Consider the following 17937-nt stretch of genomic DNA (forward strand, 5'->3'; position numbering starts at 1 on the left):
CTTTTATCGTATAGGTCGAGCACGGAATCTGTTGCGGCCATGTCCAGCAGAACCGACTGTTGAACTGGATCATCGGACTCAACCAGCAGTTTCCTACCAACCGACACTTGTAGTTACGAATCCTCATCAATTGACACCGATAGCTATAAATCATCTTCAGACGACATTGATAGCTATAAGCCCGACCTCTAATTAGCTATGCTCGCTAGGATAATAGACTACTTCAATTATCTTACGTTCTTTTCAATCCACACTTACAATATTGCTGAGGTGATCTATAGAATTGGCAACGCTTAATCAAGGCTAACGGCAACTTCGAAATGGAAACTACTCAGTTAAAGTGAATAAGATCAGTCCTTCTTAGAACACAATCAAAATTACCAGCTATCAAGCTCTAGGCTAGAACATAATTTCAGATCAAATGACACCGATCAAGCCTTCCATTGTGGCCGGACAAAGACACTAGGGTCAACGTCGTATTATCTCGCTCTAAAACTCCAGATCACTAAAGACAACCCGCATCATGGCACCCTCCAGCGGCAATGGATCGAGAATCTTCTCAACATATGCTGGCCAGTCATCAATCCACTGCAAGAGGGGGAAAATATGAGAGTATTCCCAGTGCGAAGGATACCATCCGGCCGCTTCCCAGTCTACAAGAGCAGCTACTTTATACTCTTCTTCATTCGTGACAGAATTAATGACCTTCCGGACAAGAACATTCTCTCTAGAGAGATCTCCGTGGGTGAGTACAGGTGGATGATTGCGAAGTGCCAATGGGAGGTGGCGACCAAGATAGTCGGAGAGAAAGCTATGACCATTTGATTCGCTCCACATAGTTTTTGAGCGAAGTGCGATAGCTTTTCCGAATTCTTCTTCCGTCTGAAAAGGGCCGGTAATAGCAGGGTCTTTTTCACGAGAAAAGAAATACCTATGGGGAACGGGTCCTCGGTTGACGCTGCCATAAAATCCGGGCGATGACAGCGCTCTCATCTGATCAAAGATGTATCGCAATTGCCTAGCAATCGAATGTTTATTTGCCTCGGTGAGCGAAGGCCACGCTATTCCTAGAGAAATGCTAGGGATATACTCCATGACGATATACACGATATCATGATCGCGGTACATGGCGTAGAGTCGTGGCGCTGGGATGTTGAGCCGTTTTTCAAGAAAACATAGAGTATATCCCTCATTTTCGGTCACAAGCGGGCCATATTTCACAACATATTTGTCTCTGATTACGACCAGGCGCCCACCGTAATCTGATCTCTTGGGGAGGGTTCTTGTTGCCCGTTCAATCTCATTCTGATCAGGAAGAGGCCCTGGTAATTGACCGGCATCCCGATAATAAGGAAGGGAGAAATACATAGCTGGATGGGCGACGTCTCACGAAATGAAACAGTTGATGGCAAGTTGATGTTTCCCTGTCAGACCTAGGCGGTCGCTTGCCAAGAGAGCGCACTTGACAATACCGACATTTCTAATAGGGATGTCGATTAACCCGTAGGCCATTTTGAAAAATGAAGACACTTCAATTCATTGTTCGATCATTCAGTGGCTATATCTTTATTCGTGTGAATGTGATTTACTGGTTCTGTTTCCACCAGGATGTCGACTTCTTCATAACGGTTCAAAGGGCTCCGCAGGCGGTCAGGGACAAGCAACTTGCTATGCCGTCGACGCTGTTCTAGCAGTAAGCTTAGCTGTCTTTCTATAAGGGGCTAAGTGGCAAATTGGTCCAAATCGATATAACTCCTGCCTAGCAGGTGCATATTCTTATATCGATTGTTTCAGCTGTAGTCTTATAAACTATAGTCACCCTACGTTCCACAAAGAGCACTCCCAATATCGGCTATTCGTCCAGGCTGGGCTGGGGTTCAATTCCTGAGATAAACGTAGGACATGATATTTCCTAGTCCAGGCAAGAGATGAAAGGTTTGATTCAATAATAACATGTTGTGACTACTTCGGCACAATTACTCACTTCAAAATCAGGAAAAGCACCGGGTAAACCCCTGTTAAGGAGCTAGTAAAGTACACAACTACCCTCGGTTAGTCTAGTTGGTAACGACATCCAACAAGGAACTATTGCCCAACGAAGACATTGCCAGCTATTTGGACGTCTGGTCTTGGGCAGCAGGTCTGGGGCTTGATACCAGCAGTTATCAAAGAAGGTTGGACGATCTTAACGCAGCGCAATTGGATGCTGCTGTAGTGATGATTACCCCACAGTATCAGGGCTCCGGGACGTAGATCTTAACTTTTTATCTTTTTTTCCCCTTCTCTTAATGCTACTCATTTATCTCTTGCTTGTTCTTCTTTGGCCTGTTGGCTTCAGTTGTGCGTTGTTTGGGCGAGATCTTGCGATGCTGTAACAAAGAACAGGCTGGACTTTAGACTCTCGGGAGAGTTTGGTTCAACCCCCCAAACACCAACCGTTTTGGATCACATGATTCTACATTCCATGGTCGTAGGAAGATCTAGAAACTCGAAAAAAATGAGGCGGATTTTGAGGGCTGTCCTTGTGTTCGTATAGTAGTGACATCATGGGAGAAGCACACCTACGAAGCAATATAATACACGAGTCCTCCCTTCGGAAGAAATAGCATATTCTCGACAAACAGATATCTGGCAACATTGTTATACCGGTATGTGTGACTCTTCTCCTTGAGATGAAAACAGCGATCGACCGGACTAAACAAGGATAAAGACAACCATGAAGCTTTCCACGCTCACTACTTCTTTCCTCGCTCTGCTTGCGAGCACTTCCTCGGCCTGGGAACTCCGAGTAAACAATCAACCATACCAGGGAAGTGGACCCAGGGGTTGCAAGCCTATTGTCATTCCCAGGGGCGCTAAAATCAGCTGGACTGGATCCAATGGTGCCCAGACACTTCAATTGTTCACCACGCAAGGAAAGTGTTCCCAAGTCTATCGAACTGTGATGGGTACTAGGGATATCAATGCGTCGAATAACATTTATGGATATATGGTAAAGCCCTGAGTGCGACTAATCTTGTGAGCTTGTGATCGCGGTGCATACGTTTCTGTTATTTGTTTGAGGCTGGCATTCAACAGGTGCGTTTGCACGACTGGAAGATTTCAGCTGGTATTCTGATCATGTTGGGTAACAGATTGGTGCAGTCCATCTATCCTTACGTATAAGCCTCTTGCGAAAAGTTTACAGATTGTCACTGCTCCGGCTCCCCAGCCATTCCCCATATCGGTAGAATAGAATCGACACAGGCGCAAATGCCAGTTCTAGGAATCGTAGCAGCGTATTACCCCACCCACAGGTAAGCGTCGAGTACATATGGGACCTAGAAAGCGGGAAATAGAGCCCCAAACATTGAGCGATGGAGAATGTTAGCCCCTAGCGTAGATGCCGCTGCTTCTGGCCCGAACAGATCAACCAGGTACAGCTGGGAGGGAATAATCACAAAGAACGACCCAAATATAACCAGAAACGTCCCAAAGATCGGAACCATCCGATGCACCTTGTAATATACCGTCCCACCGCTATGAACAAGCCAAGTCCAATGACTGATGGAAACCACATCATCAGGACCAGCCTGTACTTGATCGGCATGACGTCGGCAATGGTGAAACTTCCGTGACCATTCCGACTCTCCACTGACATACATTTCGCCGTGGACACCCATCACATTACTGGGTAACTATTACCCCATCGTGAGTTTAGGCCCTGGACTCCCCAGTCACAATGCGTACAGCCTATCGTGAAGAGATATGCCTGTGTTTGGTGTTTCCACTACTATCAAGAATAATTTCAAAGGGAGAATCTGCAAGATACATTCATAAAGAGAAGCATAGCCTACGTTCTCGGCTGAAACATGAAATGTTTTAAATCACTTTAGGCACAACAGTGCACACTAGGAGTAAAAGCTTTACCAAGTGCCTCATCAGTATCCGCATACTCAGCTTGAATGGGGTTATCGAACTCCTGGTCGTCTTCTACTGCACCGCGAGGCATTTTGGACAGAGGAATCAGTTTCAAAAGCGTGAATATGTACAAAGAATACGAGTAGGTACGGAAAGGAAAGCATAATTTCGACTCAATGTTAAAATAGACATTTTATGGAAGAATTGAGGCGTTCCTTATACCACATCACACGGCTATGTAATCATGACAGATTATTATTCCTACAGTCCTATCATGCTATATCCGCTATGACTGTAGAGCTACACATTTCATGTGGGGGTTAGCTACTCTTAGGGGCTTGATTGAGTGGTAAAGCATTGTTGAAGCACCTTGCTAAATGATTTCATAAGGTACATTAGCTTTTGTTCAGTGGAACAACCCCAGAAACTGTTCGTGGATATTCGTGAGAACCATGGGTGATGCTGTGCTTTAGGTTTGTTTTGGGAATTTGGTAGCTCTACAAGGCAACATGCATTGGGTATCCACGCTTTAAGTTGGAAATACCAAGTCCGAATGTGATTTAAAATGTCTCGGTTTTGCATATCTCGCTGTTGCCTTCCACCGGTCTTGGCGTCAAATTGGAGCACCGGAAAATAGTTCATCCCGAAGCTTTAAAACGACCTCTTCCGTTTAGGATCTGTTCTATACCCCTGATATAACATCCACCAAGCTATTCAAAGCTCCACCATATCAGCAGCTATTACATTGAACAATACCGCCTCGTATTGAATACCGTGTAACTCAAATGTGGAGTTTAAGCGGATGGCCACAAATCAGCGTTTACAAGCGCGACGAACATACCCGCCAACAAATTACTCATACTCGAAACTAAGTTCAGGTCTAATGAGATAGCATGCAAATGCTAGAGCTTGGCTGTACTCTATTACAGATATTGCTGAGCAAGGAATGCGAGACAGACGATCGTGCCTTGAGATGGGTCACCGATTGTGGTATCCCTAGCTATACCATGCAATCATGGCAGTCGAGGTAGACCTCGACTTTATTGATATGGCCCACAGCTGCCGAAGAATGATCGAATTACATCTTGGGTGTTGCGATTGATCAGGGAAATGCGAAAAAGACAGCCCTGACTTGAGACGAGACTCCAATTGAGGTATCATTGATCGACGCATTATGTCGTGCATCAATACAGTCACTGTGGAGCTTGATTGATCTCTATTGCAGGTTGTCTGGTTGATCAGGTTAGAGGCAGGGAGACAATCATGGCTTGGGATGGGGCACCAACTGTGGCACCATTAATTGACGCAGAAAGTCAAGGCAGTAAAGCAAGAAAAGCAGTCATGTCCAGTCCACATCCAGTTTGTCCGCGGTTTCTGATTTGTCTCGTTTGCTCACATGGCCGGCCTACAAAAACCTCCCTACCCACCATTCCTCTTCTTTTTTTTTCTTCCCTCAGCCCCCTAACTCTCCTTCTTTAGCTTCTTCATGTGGGATGCAGTCGTCTCGCAGTACTCTGGTTTATGGTCATTAAATTTACCTTGTGGGCATCAACTGCCTCGAGTCGTCCCGTGGGCATAACCCCGACTCGCAGCCATCGCCACTAACTCGAGGTTGTCAATCTGGTTGTGGGTTTTGATTGCCGCGTTTCCTGGCTCATCATGGTCATTGAAATTGCCTGGTGGGGATCAACTGCCTCTGGGGGTGTCGAAGCGACTCGTAGGTTTTCAATTGTTACGGACTTTGGCTGGTCGGCGAGGGGTTCTTTTTCTATTTTTTCCATGCTGCCCTGTGATGAGTTCGTCTATTGATGAACATAAGCCAATACTGTATGCATCTGCGGTACATGACGTGCCAGCTGCCTCCAGGTGGACTGGTGGCCACTGTATTGCATGAGGCCGATGCTGATCAATGAGAGCATTTCTGAGGGCTGGCTTTTCCATCTTTCTTGCTGATCTCGAGTTTCCTTTTCTCTTTGCCTTTTTCTTATTTCATCTGTCATGTACTTAGTCCAAACTTGTTTGATCTTGGGGATCGGTGCTGGCTTCTCTCACTCCCACTTCATGTTCTTCTCTTTGACAGATACTCGTACATGTACCTATTGACTGAAGCCTACCGTTCTTGGCGATTCCCACTTCACGGTGTTCTCTACATCAGCTACTGGTACTCGTGCACGTACATGTACACTGACTCCTACCCATCCTCTGACAAGAGACTCGACTTCACAGAGAAGAGGTATTCCATTTCGAACATATGAACGCCTGCTAATGCACTAATTCTAAAGTCACACGCTTCACAAATATTCAGAATCAACCAACTATACACAATCACCACACTCAAGCACCACATTATCTACACCTATTGCAAGAACTTGCCAAGGGCACCACCAATGTTCTTCAGATCCAACAAGAAGGTATCATGGCCGAACAAGGAGACATCATCCCCAAGCTCAATATGCTCGACATTCTTGTTTCCGCCGGCGCGGAGAGTCTCCGCGATCTCACGCTGCTGCCAAGCAGGGAAGAGGATATCACTGGCCACACCCATAACAAGAACGGGGTGGTTCTTGAGGGGTGCCAGACCAGCGACGAGATCGCGCGGGGGACCATCAGCTTGGTCAACTGAGGCGGACTGATCGAGAGGTGGTACAGAGGAAGTCGAGCTAGGCTGTTCTTCGTACGGCCTGTCAGGGAGAGTAAGACTGCACGAAGCATCGGCAACACTCGGCTCGATTCCACCATTCTTAATGCGATCCTCAGACTCAGCACGACGCTTCGAAGTCTCCGACTGATGCGCCTGACCGAGATCAAACAGATCCATGGCCTTAGAAACATAAAGCAAACTATTAGGATCATACTCAAGACAGAACTTCTCACCGGCATGGTCAAGATAAGTCTCAATAAGGAAATCAGGACAAAGCGCAGGCTGTTTACTAGGATCCGCACGACGACGGCCAAACCGCATCTCCCACTCCGGTCCACTGCGGTACGTCACAGTAGCGATCTCACGCGCGAGCTTCATACCCGAGTGCGGCGGGATAGCGTCGTAGTAAAACCCGCGCGCCCAGTTCGGGTCCATCATCAGGACCTGGCGCTGCGTGTGCCGCATCGCAATGCTGTATGGGTGGCTGCGGGCGCAGCCACTGATGCTGACGATCTTGCCAACGCGCTCTGGGAAGAGCACGCCTGCTGCTAGACTCTGCATGCCGCCCATGGAGGAGCCGACGGAGGCGGCTAGCTTCTTGATTCCCAGGCCGTCTAGGAGTCTAAATTGAGCGCGCACCATGTCGTCTAAGGTCAGGATTGGGAAGCGGGTAGCGTAGCGCTTGCCGTCAGATGGGTCGACGGATGATGGTCCTGTGCTGCCGTAGCAGCCTCCCAGGACGTTTGTGCAGATGACGTGGTATTTGTTTGTGTCTAGTGGTAGGCCTGGGCCGATGAACTTCTCCCACCAGCCTGGTTTGGGGTTGGAGGCTGTGCTGTGGGCGTGGCTTGAGGCTGACAGGCCGGTGTGGAGGAGGATGGCATTGCTTTTGTCGCTGTTCAGTTCGCCCCATGTTTCATATGCGATGTCGAATTCTGGGAGAACACCGCCCCAGTCGAGGAGGAGGGGTTGGTCACAGTGAAAGGATTCGTGTTGGCCGGTTGTGTATGAGGGTTCAGGGCCGGACTCGAGCGACCGCGCGGAGAGCTGTGCGGACCGGGCTTCTTGGGCATCCAGGCAGGGAAATGACATTGCTGGGTTGGAGGAGTCTCTTTCTGTTAACTCTGCCGAGGCGGATGCTGCCTTTCGTGGTGGCACCGTGTGCAATGGTCGCGCTGCTAACCATTGCGCCGATAAAGTCCGATGCGATCCCGCGGGAGTGATCTTGGGTTGGCCTTGTCGCAATGGCGAGGCTCCGAGTGCGCGCGAAGCGACACGAGCTGCACCCTGAATCGAGCGCATAATGAATTGGATATTAGGAGGATTAGGAATTGGGGAGGGGAGCTGTTTACGTATGGATTCATTCATGTAGCGGAGAACTTATCTGGATGCCTCAGGCGCTAATCAGTGGCGTCATCTGTACGGGCGGTGATTGGCGGAGAAGTATACAGAACTCCGATGTCGAAATACAAACAAGACAGCTTACTAAAGGGGTTTTTGGAAGGATATAGAAAATAGTATTGGTTCAAATTTCATATGCTAGATAATTGCTTCCATATAACACCGTTTCCATGCTGAGTCCGGTAAATCCACCCGGGTATAAATAGCAACTCCAATAAATCAGGAAACCAAAGCAAAGAGAGTAGTGCTAAAACGCCAGGTAAAATGCAAAACGTCAGATATCATAAAACAGACATATTGTCTTCAGAAGCTTGGCGTGTCAAATGAGGGGTCGGGATCATCCAGTCCCTATGCAGCTCATTGGGAACTGATGTGGAGTTTGCCAACTTCGACAACTCATTGCCCCAGGAGACTTGCCATGACAACGGTGTTGTTGGCTTTGATATCGATAGCCCCGGCGTACATGCAGCGGTGAGAGCCACAGTTCGCATGAAAGACGATCTTCCTTCCGTCAGCGGAAACTGTCGCACCACCGGGACCGAGGAGATTCCAGTCTGCAGTCTGCAGCAGGGCCCGATCAGCTCTCTTGTACGGGCCCTCGATGGAAGTAGAGTGGGCATATTTCACGTTATAACCCAGTGAGGTGTAGCAATGCGAAGAGAAGAACAAGTAGAAGACACCGTCATCGGTGCGCATGAGGTCTGGAGCCTCAACGAGAGGACCGTCGGTATCGTCAATATCGAGGATTTTCTTTGGTTTTCCGATCGTAGTGATGCCGTCGCTCTCCAACTTTTGCAGTAGAATGGGTACGGAGACGATTGGCTTCTTTCCGTTGTTGCAGTTTCCACCATGGCCAATGCTGTTTCCGTCACCTTTGTACACCACATAGAGTGTGCCATCGGCATCTCTGAATGGCGATGGGTCAATAGCACCACCCAGATCGTGGGGGCATGCCAATGGCTTATCCTCGGGGATGTATGGTCCCAGTGGATTTGTGTCGTTGGATACTGCGACGCCGACGCAGTGGAAGCTTCCCCAGTTCTTGACCTCCCCTGAGTAGTACATCACAAACTTGCCATCATCCTGAAATTCAAATGTTAGAAGCTTCCTCCCTTCCAAAGACAGGAAAATCTTCCTCGGACACTTACACGCTGAATCACATCGGGAGCCCAGTGATTGACCTTCTTCTCCCAACCACCAAGAGTGGGCAGTGCATCATAACCTTCATGGAGAGTCCAATTGACAAAGTTCGTTGATGTAGCGACAGGCACATGAATGGTATCGGCATTCTTCTTCTTGGGGTTCGTCCCGTAAGCAAACCACGTTCCATTGTGCTCAACAAGGCCCGGGTCCGGGAAATTCTTCAGAGCGAAGACAGGCCTGTTCGCCTCACTGTGGTAACTCGAGTCTTCATTTGGTTGGGGAAGCTGCCAGTACCAATCGGTATCCTTCGCAAAGCCGTAGATTTTGGTGAAGTAGATCGGGAGAGCGACGGTCAAAGCAATCAGGGTAATCCACACGAAGACAAGTGCACCTGCAACGGCTTTCTGACACGGTCCCCATGGTCGCGCAAAGAAACGCTTTTTGGTTTCATTGTCGAGGATGATTACCGCCTTCGCGTCCAATGATGGCTGGCTAGTGTGGCTTGAGGTCTCATTCCTTGGCACTGACTGAATGGAGGGTGCAAAGGACTTTTCAGTCACCACGGGCAGAATTGTGCTCTTGTTCGCCATCTTGAAGGTCCCTGGTTGAGAGAAACGTCATTCAAAGATAGATTCAGCAGGTGGAAGAAACTTTGGTTCCAAATCCTAGTCCTGGGGTTGGGGGTGGAGAGTTGAGTCGGAAAGGGTAGGTGCAGATGTTATTCCATAATGAAGTTAGGGGGGGATATGCCAAAGGTGAAATTGAAAGATGGCAAAAGATTGCACAAAGTCGAGTCCATGGGCATCTTTATAATGGAGGAGGAATCTAGCGCCTAAATGAGGTGACAGATAATAAGCCGCGGTGTAGCCGAACAAGACCCTGGCCGAGCAGACCCTGTAAGTAAAAGCGAGCACCTTAGATCCAATTAAAGTGGCAACCATATCAAATACTCCCCTCTTTGTAAGAAAAACAAAGAAATACCGAGCGACAAGCTTTTGAGGGTGTTAGTAGGAACAGGTCCAACCAATCAGCATTGTTTGACTGTCAACGAGTCGGTTATCACTTTCCATCTTGAGTTTAGTGCATAATTTGTCTCCTGTTGATCCACAATGTCGCCTTTCTCCGTATCAGCGGCTAGATCTTCTTGGATGGGCATACTGGCTGCTGCATACTCCCACACGGTATGTTCCACACGGCAGATATCACACAAAAGTGTGGGGTAATCAAGTCTACAATGTTTAACGGCCACTGATTCGCCCTGGTATAGTATAACTGACCTTATCGGCATATTCAGGCAGCACAGTTATTCTCAATATTGGGTATCAGAGCCATGGACAAATTCCCATAGCCAAGGAAGCCTAGAATGAAAAAGAAACTAAAAAAGTCATGCCAGCCGCCTGACACGTTTATCGCGTGTCTTAGATCCCGGGATTGTTCTCCCCACGTGCGCATGGATCGCCCGGAAGCGTGCCGCTTTGATCGGTATAGAATTTGGATACCGTCTGTGAGTTCTAGATTAACTGCCGATTTCCGTGCGAATTGCCACTCAAGATATTTCCCTACACAATGTAACTAGGACTCGCCCTAGTAAATAAACTTGTCCTGTTTCGAATGAACCTCCGTTATACGCCAAGCCGTACGAGCGGCGCAGTCCGGCGTCTTGGCTATGATAGATACATGTCCAATTATAGTTTGCTATTTGATCTGTTTTTGCTTTTAGTCAGGTTGGGGTTGGTTCTGGTGTATTCCTAAAGTTGGTCTTATCAAAGGTTCCAAAAGCAACCCCATACCCGCCAATTACGCACAAGGGGGTAATTTTGATGCGGGGGAATTTCTTAGAGGTAATATGAGAATATGATCAAGTACCGAACCCGGCCGCCTTCTGGAACATTAGCCTGTTCAAATAAGGCCAATGAGGCTGTATTACGGTTATTTTCGTTGGTGTCAATTCAGGGTTTGTCGGTAAAGCTGTAGAAGCCTCTTAACACCTAGCATGATTCCGAGCTTAAGCCTCATAACCTAAAATCTCATTCCAACTCTTCCTTCGGCAGTTTGTCAATATCAATATTTGACGCCCACTCTCTGGGTTTAGCCTTTAACGCCTGTTGCCTCCACATGTCCACTTTGAGTAATGGTGACTCATGGTGATTGGATACTGCTCTCTATTCGGAGCAGACAGTGTATATCTTCAGCCAGAAGTAATGCACAGGCTCACCGCAAGAGAGCTGACATGGATGACTAGCTTGATATTTTTGGGCAGCAGCCTTTCTTCACAATCAATACGCAGATATGCTTCTGCTCTCCGCTACTGGATCTTCACACACGGCTATTCTGAATACTTTGGCAAATGGGCTCGGCCGACTATACACAAGCTTCCCATGGCTAGCGTGGGGGGTAGTCAATGAGGGCTCAGGCAAAGATAGCCTGGGAATCTACAAGTTCAAGCCACTTCCGAAAGCCCCTCGGATTGTTTATGAAAGACCATACGCGTCATAGCTCTATGCCAACAATGGAGGTCCTTCAACACGAGAATTTCTCTATGAGAATGCTAGACGAAAATATCATTGTACCACGCAAAACGTTCGTCGGAGATTCCAACTCCGATCCAGCACCAGTATTCCTCATCTAGGCCAATATCATCACCGGAAGACTGATCCTCACGTTTGTCGCGCAGCACAACACCATGAACATGACAGGCCAAGCGCGCATCATCTGCCCTTCTCCAAATACTGCCTTGGTGAAATATTCACAGAAGAGGAGCTATGTTCCGGCAACCTGCAACCTCCCCCGACCCAACATCTTCCCCTTTCTCGACAGCGTGTGGACACCAGGACCAGATGTTCAGCGCCACATCTTGGGGGCCAACTCCATCTAATAACACCTCGGGACACCTCGGGATCAATATCTAACACACCACCGCCATGCACCTGGGCATACTTCATCTGACCCGTTAGCTCAATCGCATCGCTCAAATCGATTGCCTCAGAACTCGTCAGTGTCCCCGCCGACGTCTCTTCTGACGACACCTCAACTGCATTCATTTGGCGAGCTGCTACACATGTCCGTCTCCCGCGCCTCGATCCGTCGATCCGATCAACGATAGCCAGTGCCGTGGATGTGCGACCATATCTGGATTTTTCGCCAACATACCCGAGACCAATACAAATAAGCGCGTACTGCACCTCTTTCCTCCATTCAACGCTCGAGGAACCACTTGGGAACAATTCGTTACAGCGCGCTCGGCTGTAGATCCTAAAACGTCACGTTTGGAATTCTCTGCCCGTGCCATCGCCATGTATCTCAACCGCACGCCGAATAAGGCTACTTTCTCTGTCACTGCTAAATGTCATACTTCGGTGGATCTAATTCTTAGTTCCTGGGCGAAGCTGAAGAAAATGGGCTTGAATTTAAACTGGGATTGGGTACACCACAGGCAGTTCGACGACTGCAGTTCCAGACCCTCGAGGGATTGGCTTTTCTGATGCGTAGAACGCTTCAGGATGGGATTGAAGCTGCAATCTGTCTTAGAGATGAAGATATGGGAAGCATGAGGGTAGACGCCGAGTTTGCCAAGTATGCGATGTACATTGGGTGATCGAGAACCGCATTTACAGATACTCATCTTGGGATCGATACTATGACAGATCGATAGTTCAAATCCTCCCGGCTTCTCCTTCACAGTCGCTGAGATCCTCTTTGTGCCAATGCTATCTATTCTTAACCGATTTCAAATTTCCGTCAACATATTTAAATCGCTGCTTAGGCATTGTGTCGCAATGCTACTAGCGCAAGAGTGGCTTCTAATCAGAAACGTAGCGTGCGGGGAATCATAAACGAGGCGCAATAAAACGGGAAATGCACCAATGTTCCCAACCCTTAATTTTCCTATGGTCCGGTTATATCAAACTCAACAGTCTCGGTAAATTGAGGATGTGGCTTCAAGATCTGCCATTTGTGGCTACAATTTACAGGTGTAAGCACTACGTTTGTTTCACAGTTTGACGGAAGACCGTTGAATACAATGACAGACGCTATGAACAATGTATAGTGTATCAGCTTCGTCGGTATCGACGATATCCATCTATCTGTTTATGTAACGTAAATGTAGTCTTATGTCTGAGCACGAGTTTTGGGCGTTGCACCGACTACACAGCTCTATTCGTAGGGTGCAGATATAGAACAACATCCTCGGCAAGTAGAGAAAGACTTGTTCGCATCACCATGGGGAATAAAAGGTCTTATTATCTAGCAGCGAAGCCCGAGCTATGGGCGGGGATTGTTTCAGTCTGATTGCGCGATGATCTCGCCCTTCGATAACAGTCGCATATTGGGCAAGCCTCTCTATCGTAGTATGTTCATATATATCCCATTTTTCGTCTCAGTTGAGCCATAGCTCGGGACGAACGCAAGAGTCAATTTCAAGGAAGATGAGATTCATCATCCAGGACGATCATCACCAAGTCTGGAGGTGTGGAAGGAACTGATGTGGGGGTGATAACAGCCAAGTGTATAAGCTTGTGTATAAATCATGCAAATGCTTCGTGGAGACTATTTGCATAAATGAAAGAAATTGACGGCCAAATCAATAGCGCAGTGAAGTAGCACGTTGCAGGCCACGTGAGCGACTCCACCTAAAGTGGTTACAAGCTGCTTCCGGCATACGCAAGCCTCAAGTCCACCGCCATCAGTCAATCGCTGCGAGCCAGCGTGGCCTAATTTCCCTCGAACACTCTTGTTCACTGCTCTGTTGTGGTGAACTGGTTGACCAAAACCGCCCCCGGGATCATTTTTGGGCGCGCCTCCTATTCTCCGGATCGAACCCATTACCAGCAATCCGGGTCACATCACAAATCGAACTCGGCCCATGCAACAGCACCTCAAGTCCCGAAATGTTACCCTCTCAATTCCCTTAAATTAGACCTCGGAACCTCCCCAAAAACTCGACCGTCCCACCCTCCAAGCCGAATCGTGCACCCACGTTCTTCAAATCCCCCGAACTCGCGCACCACAAACCCCAAACAGCCCAAGAACCCTCGAACCACAGGCCACCGGCCCTTCCACGGCTGTCGCAAATCCCGGACAATTACTATCCGGCTACACCAAGCCAGCTGCCCGCAATGTTCACCCCGCGCAAATCCCTCCTCACCTTAATCGGCGTGGTAACATTATTCCTGATCCTCCGCTCATTCCGAGACCCCGAGATCCCCGGGGCACCGGGATACAGACCCGTACCAGGAATATCACAAGAAGAAACAGATAGACGCGCAAACCCGTCACGGAAACTCCCACCCCAGGGCCGGGCCCAACGGCCTCTCGGCGCATCGCCGAGTGCGCCGCTGATCGAGCGTCTGCGCTACCAATTCCCCTACGAACTTGAACTGCGGTTTCCGGCGTATATCTGGCAGACATGGAAGAACGATCCGAGCTCGTACTGGTTCCCGGAGGATCTACGGGGTCTGGAGGCTTCATGGACAGAGATGCATCCCAAATTTACGCATGAGGTTATCGCGGATGAAAATCAGCGCCATCTTATTCAATACCTCTTTGGCTCGGTGCCTGATGTTTTTGAGGCGTATGATTCTCTCCCGCTGGGCGTTATGAAGGCGGATTTCTTTCGGTATCTGGTTCTGCTCGCGCGTGGTGGTATCTACAGTGATATCGATACCTCGGCATTGAAGCCTGCCCATTCGTGGCTTCCGGAGGAACTTGACCGATCGACTATTGGGTTCATTGTTGGTATTGAGGCTGATCCTGATCGCGACGACTGGCATGAATGGTACTCCCGCCGTCTTCAGTTCTGTCAGTGGACTATTGTGTCTAAGCCTGGGCATCCTATTCTTCGTGATATGGTGGCTACTATTACCGAACAAGCGCTACGTATGAAGAGGGCTGGTATTCTCAAGGTTGGGCATATGGATAAGACTATTATGGAGTTCACTGGGCCTGGTGCCTGGACCGATGCTGTTTTCCGGTATTTCAATAACCCGTCTTATTTCAATATCCAGCCTGGTGATAAGAACATCACATATGAGGACTTTAGTCGCCAGACTACCCACCGCAAGGTTGGTGATGTCATTGTCTTGCCTATCACTAGCTTTAGTCCTGGTGTTGGACAAATGGGTGCTGGAGATACGGATGATGCCATGGCTTTTGTGAAGCATAACTTCGAGGGTATGTCCATCTTTATTGACATGTCAACCTACAGGATTAATATTAACACCTCGGTTACAGGTACATGGAAGACAGATCCATCTCTATGACAGCGTCCATAATCCCTAGATTCAAACGTTTTATACGTCATGCCTAACCCTATATCAAAATCCCTTTCCCTTCCCATATCCTCATCACATACCCTTCTTCCCTCAATGGAACACCGATTATCCATGTCCCGTCGATATGTCAAGCCGGCATAGAGATGCCGGCACTCCTACCTCATGGTAAATGGCTCCAGCCAGGCGCAAACACCAGTCCTGTTCCCTGTTTTATGTTACCTGCACATATGATTCCCCCTTTGTCTTTCGTGCCTATAACTTATCCCTAGATATGTTTGTCGGGTGGTTTTACGACTTTTAGTTCATAGATTCAAATCAATATTCCCACAGAACCGACCATCTCTAAATCGAAAACGTAATTGCAGCACATATCAAGTTGTTCTAGTTGTACTCTGACTTAAAGTAACTGTTTAAATTAGTCAAATGACCTTAGAAGCCCTAAACTGACATGTTTGATCGCACTCGAATAGAAACCCAAAATATGTACTTGGTATTATCCTAAATGAGAATATTGACCAACTGTAATCGCAAACACCCATTTGTACGAAGAAGAAATCCTTGTATGGAAAATAAAAACCCGCCGCCCAATCTTTCGAGCCATGTCGTGCGTGTTGAACAGGTTACAATGAATAACAAAAGTCGCCCAATAGTTGAAACGACAGAGGGGGACTAGAACGCACAGCGTTCGCAAAGAGATATATCATTTGCAAACAGGGCTGAGGAAAGGGCAAGAGGTATCAGTCACGAGTGTATGGAATCCAGGCGATCAGCGCTTATGATCGAAGGCTGGAAGTTCCGGGGTAGGGAAAGGATAGGGTAGTCCAGGTAGAGAGGGAAGCGGGAAAATAAACGACCTATTATTTGCTGGGCAAAGTCGAGATACCGAAGCCGAGACTGTCGTGTGAGTGCTTGTACATGTAGATGTGTGAAGAGCCAAATGATAGTTGGCGTGGTGAGACCGGCTTGGGTGGGCGTGGAGAAGTGTGCTCCGTGTAGGCGCTGGGGCGATATCCTCCGAGAACAGACTCGCCACATACCATGGCAGTCATGGGATCCCATATGGAAGCAGAAGAAAAAGCAAAGATGGACACGAGAGATTGTAGACTCGGGAGGGCCTCTCACGTGGTGTCCGTGGGGGTATGTGGCCGTGCTCCCGTCATTTGACTTTTCCAAGGTTTGATGGTTGCTTGATATTGGCCATACTGGATGGAAAGAAATCGCTCAGAAATCACTAAATAGGGCTTCGTACTTCTTCTTTAGGTCATCGGTGTAGATGTTGGCGTGCCTGGCATCGGGGGGATCCGGGTATTCCTCAAAGTTGCTGGTGTCGGCGGGATGGGATAGGCGGGGAAGGATAGGACCTTTCACCCGGCGATAGAAAAGATCGTCCCAGATGACATTTTGGAAGAATGGGTGGGACTTAACTCGGGTTGAGCCGCCGGAGATGTGACCGAGTCGCTCTGACGGGTTTGTCTTGCAAAGCAGACTGATGATGTTCTGCGCTGCGGGTGGCATATTAGCTGGGAAGCGTAGGCGGCCTTCAACGATCTGCTCATAGATGCGAAGTGGATTTGAATCCCAGAAGGGCGGCTGGCCAATCAGGAACTCGTAAATTAGAATTCCCAACGCCCACCAGTCCACTGCAAGACCATGTCCACTGTTGTGGATAACCTCTGGTGCAAGGTATTCTGGTGTGCCACATAACGTGTAGGTCTCGCGGTTGTCGACTTGTTTCGCGAATCCGAAATCAACGAGCTTGATATGACCATCGGCGTCTAGCAGGATATTCTCCGGCTTAAGGTCACGGTAGGCAATGCCGTGTATGTCATGTAGAAATTCGATGGTCATTGTAATCTCGGCGGCGTAGAATCTCGAAGTCTCTTCACTGAATCGTCGTTGGCGTCGTAGGTAGCTGAAGATTTCGCCTCCAGGGCAATAGTCCAGCTTGAACTGCGTTAGCGTTGGATTTTCCAGATCGTGTTCCAATTTCAACCGTACCAGCATGTAAAGGCTCTTCTCATCCGAGAACGATGCGACCAAATTTGTGATAAAAGGGTGATCGAGAACCGCTGCGAGGGCTTTGCGCTCATTGCGCACATGTTCGACTTGCTTGAGTTTGATCACTGCCAGGCGCAACCGGTCCACGTTAGCTCTCACATTGCGCAACCTCGGATAGAGCGGCGCTCACCATCAGCCTTGCGAAGAATTTTCAGCGCATAGACTTTGCTCTTGTCCTTTTGGTCCTTCAGCCTTGTAAGCCACACCCGAGCAAACGTGCCTAGGTGTTGAAGAAAAAATCAATAGTCAGATGGAACTTGCGCAAAAAAAATATGTGTCTAGGCAAATACTTACCAGTACCAAGAGTCTTTATGAGCACAAAGTCATTTACGCGCAGAGTTCTTGAGGAGATACATAGTTGCTTCTCGTCTTGGCGCTCGGTGATGAGGAACGGGTTGGATCGTGGAGAGTGGCGGAGGGACTCGACGAGCTGCTTGCCTCGGGCGTGCAGGTCATGTTTGTGAAGAGACATCGTGCCTGGCGCCTCAGGCGAATGTTGCACTGTACCGGTCGCCATTGGAA

General features: G+C 48.4%; 7 protein-coding genes across 7 annotated transcripts; 3 read left to right on the top strand and 4 right to left on the bottom strand.

Moving 5' to 3' along the window:
• Positions 1–489: 489 nt before the first annotated feature.
• On the bottom strand, positions 490–1368 carry N7508_002041 (aminoglycoside phosphotransferase family protein; the record flags this gene model as incomplete). The annotated part of the gene is made up of 1 exon (XM_058460107.1): positions 490–1368. One exon carries the CDS (start codon positions 1366–1368, stop codon positions 490–492), a length of 879 nt encoding a protein of 292 aa, XP_058323639.1.
• Positions 1369–6256: 4888 nt separating this feature from the next.
• N7508_002042 (homoserine O-acetyltransferase family protein) lies at positions 6257–7843 on the bottom strand (the record flags this gene model as incomplete). The annotated part of the gene is made up of 1 exon (XM_058460108.1): positions 6257–7843. One exon carries the CDS (start codon positions 7841–7843, stop codon positions 6257–6259), a length of 1587 nt encoding a protein of 528 aa, XP_058323640.1.
• Positions 7844–8338: 495 nt separating this feature from the next.
• Positions 8339–9675, bottom strand: N7508_002043 (glycoside hydrolase family 43 protein; the record flags this gene model as incomplete). Its single annotated transcript, XM_058460109.1, has 2 exons — positions 8339–9025; positions 9091–9675. 2 exons carry the CDS (start codon positions 9673–9675, stop codon positions 8339–8341), a joined length of 1272 nt encoding a protein of 423 aa, XP_058323641.1.
• Positions 9676–11594: 1919 nt separating this feature from the next.
• Positions 11595–11960, top strand: N7508_002044 (uncharacterized protein; the record flags this gene model as incomplete). Its single annotated transcript, XM_058460110.1, is given in 2 exon segments — positions 11595–11699; positions 11715–11960. 2 exon segments carry the CDS (start codon positions 11595–11597, stop codon positions 11958–11960), a joined length of 351 nt encoding a protein of 116 aa, XP_058323642.1.
• A 46-nt stretch (positions 11961–12006) lies between these two features.
• Positions 12007–12680, top strand: N7508_002045 (uncharacterized protein; the record flags this gene model as incomplete). The annotated part of the gene is given in 4 exon segments (XM_058460111.1): positions 12007–12034; positions 12072–12202; positions 12241–12441; positions 12459–12680. The coding sequence occupies 4 exon segments, from the start codon at positions 12007–12009 to the stop codon at positions 12678–12680; spliced, it is 582 nt and encodes a 193-aa protein (XP_058323643.1).
• Positions 12681–14202: 1522 nt separating this feature from the next.
• N7508_002046 (glycosyltransferase family 32 protein) lies at positions 14203–15345 on the top strand (the record flags this gene model as incomplete). The annotated part of the gene is made up of 2 exons (XM_058460112.1): positions 14203–15256; positions 15317–15345. 2 exons carry the CDS (start codon positions 14203–14205, stop codon positions 15343–15345), a joined length of 1083 nt encoding a protein of 360 aa, XP_058323644.1.
• Positions 15346–16578: 1233 nt separating this feature from the next.
• N7508_002047 (cAMP-dependent protein kinase) lies at positions 16579–17887 on the bottom strand (the record flags this gene model as incomplete). Its single annotated transcript, XM_058460113.1, has 4 exons — positions 16579–17307; positions 17356–17480; positions 17546–17635; positions 17710–17887. The coding sequence occupies 4 exons, from the start codon at positions 17885–17887 to the stop codon at positions 16579–16581; spliced, it is 1122 nt and encodes a 373-aa protein (XP_058323645.1).
• Between the last annotated feature and the right edge of the window lie 50 nt (positions 17888–17937).

This window comes from Penicillium antarcticum (assembly GCF_028974205.1).
Source record: "Penicillium antarcticum strain IBT 31339 chromosome Unknown utg000002l_segment0_segment0, whole genome shotgun sequence".
In the NCBI taxonomy this organism is placed as follows: domain Eukaryota; kingdom Fungi; phylum Ascomycota; class Eurotiomycetes; order Eurotiales; family Aspergillaceae; genus Penicillium; species Penicillium antarcticum.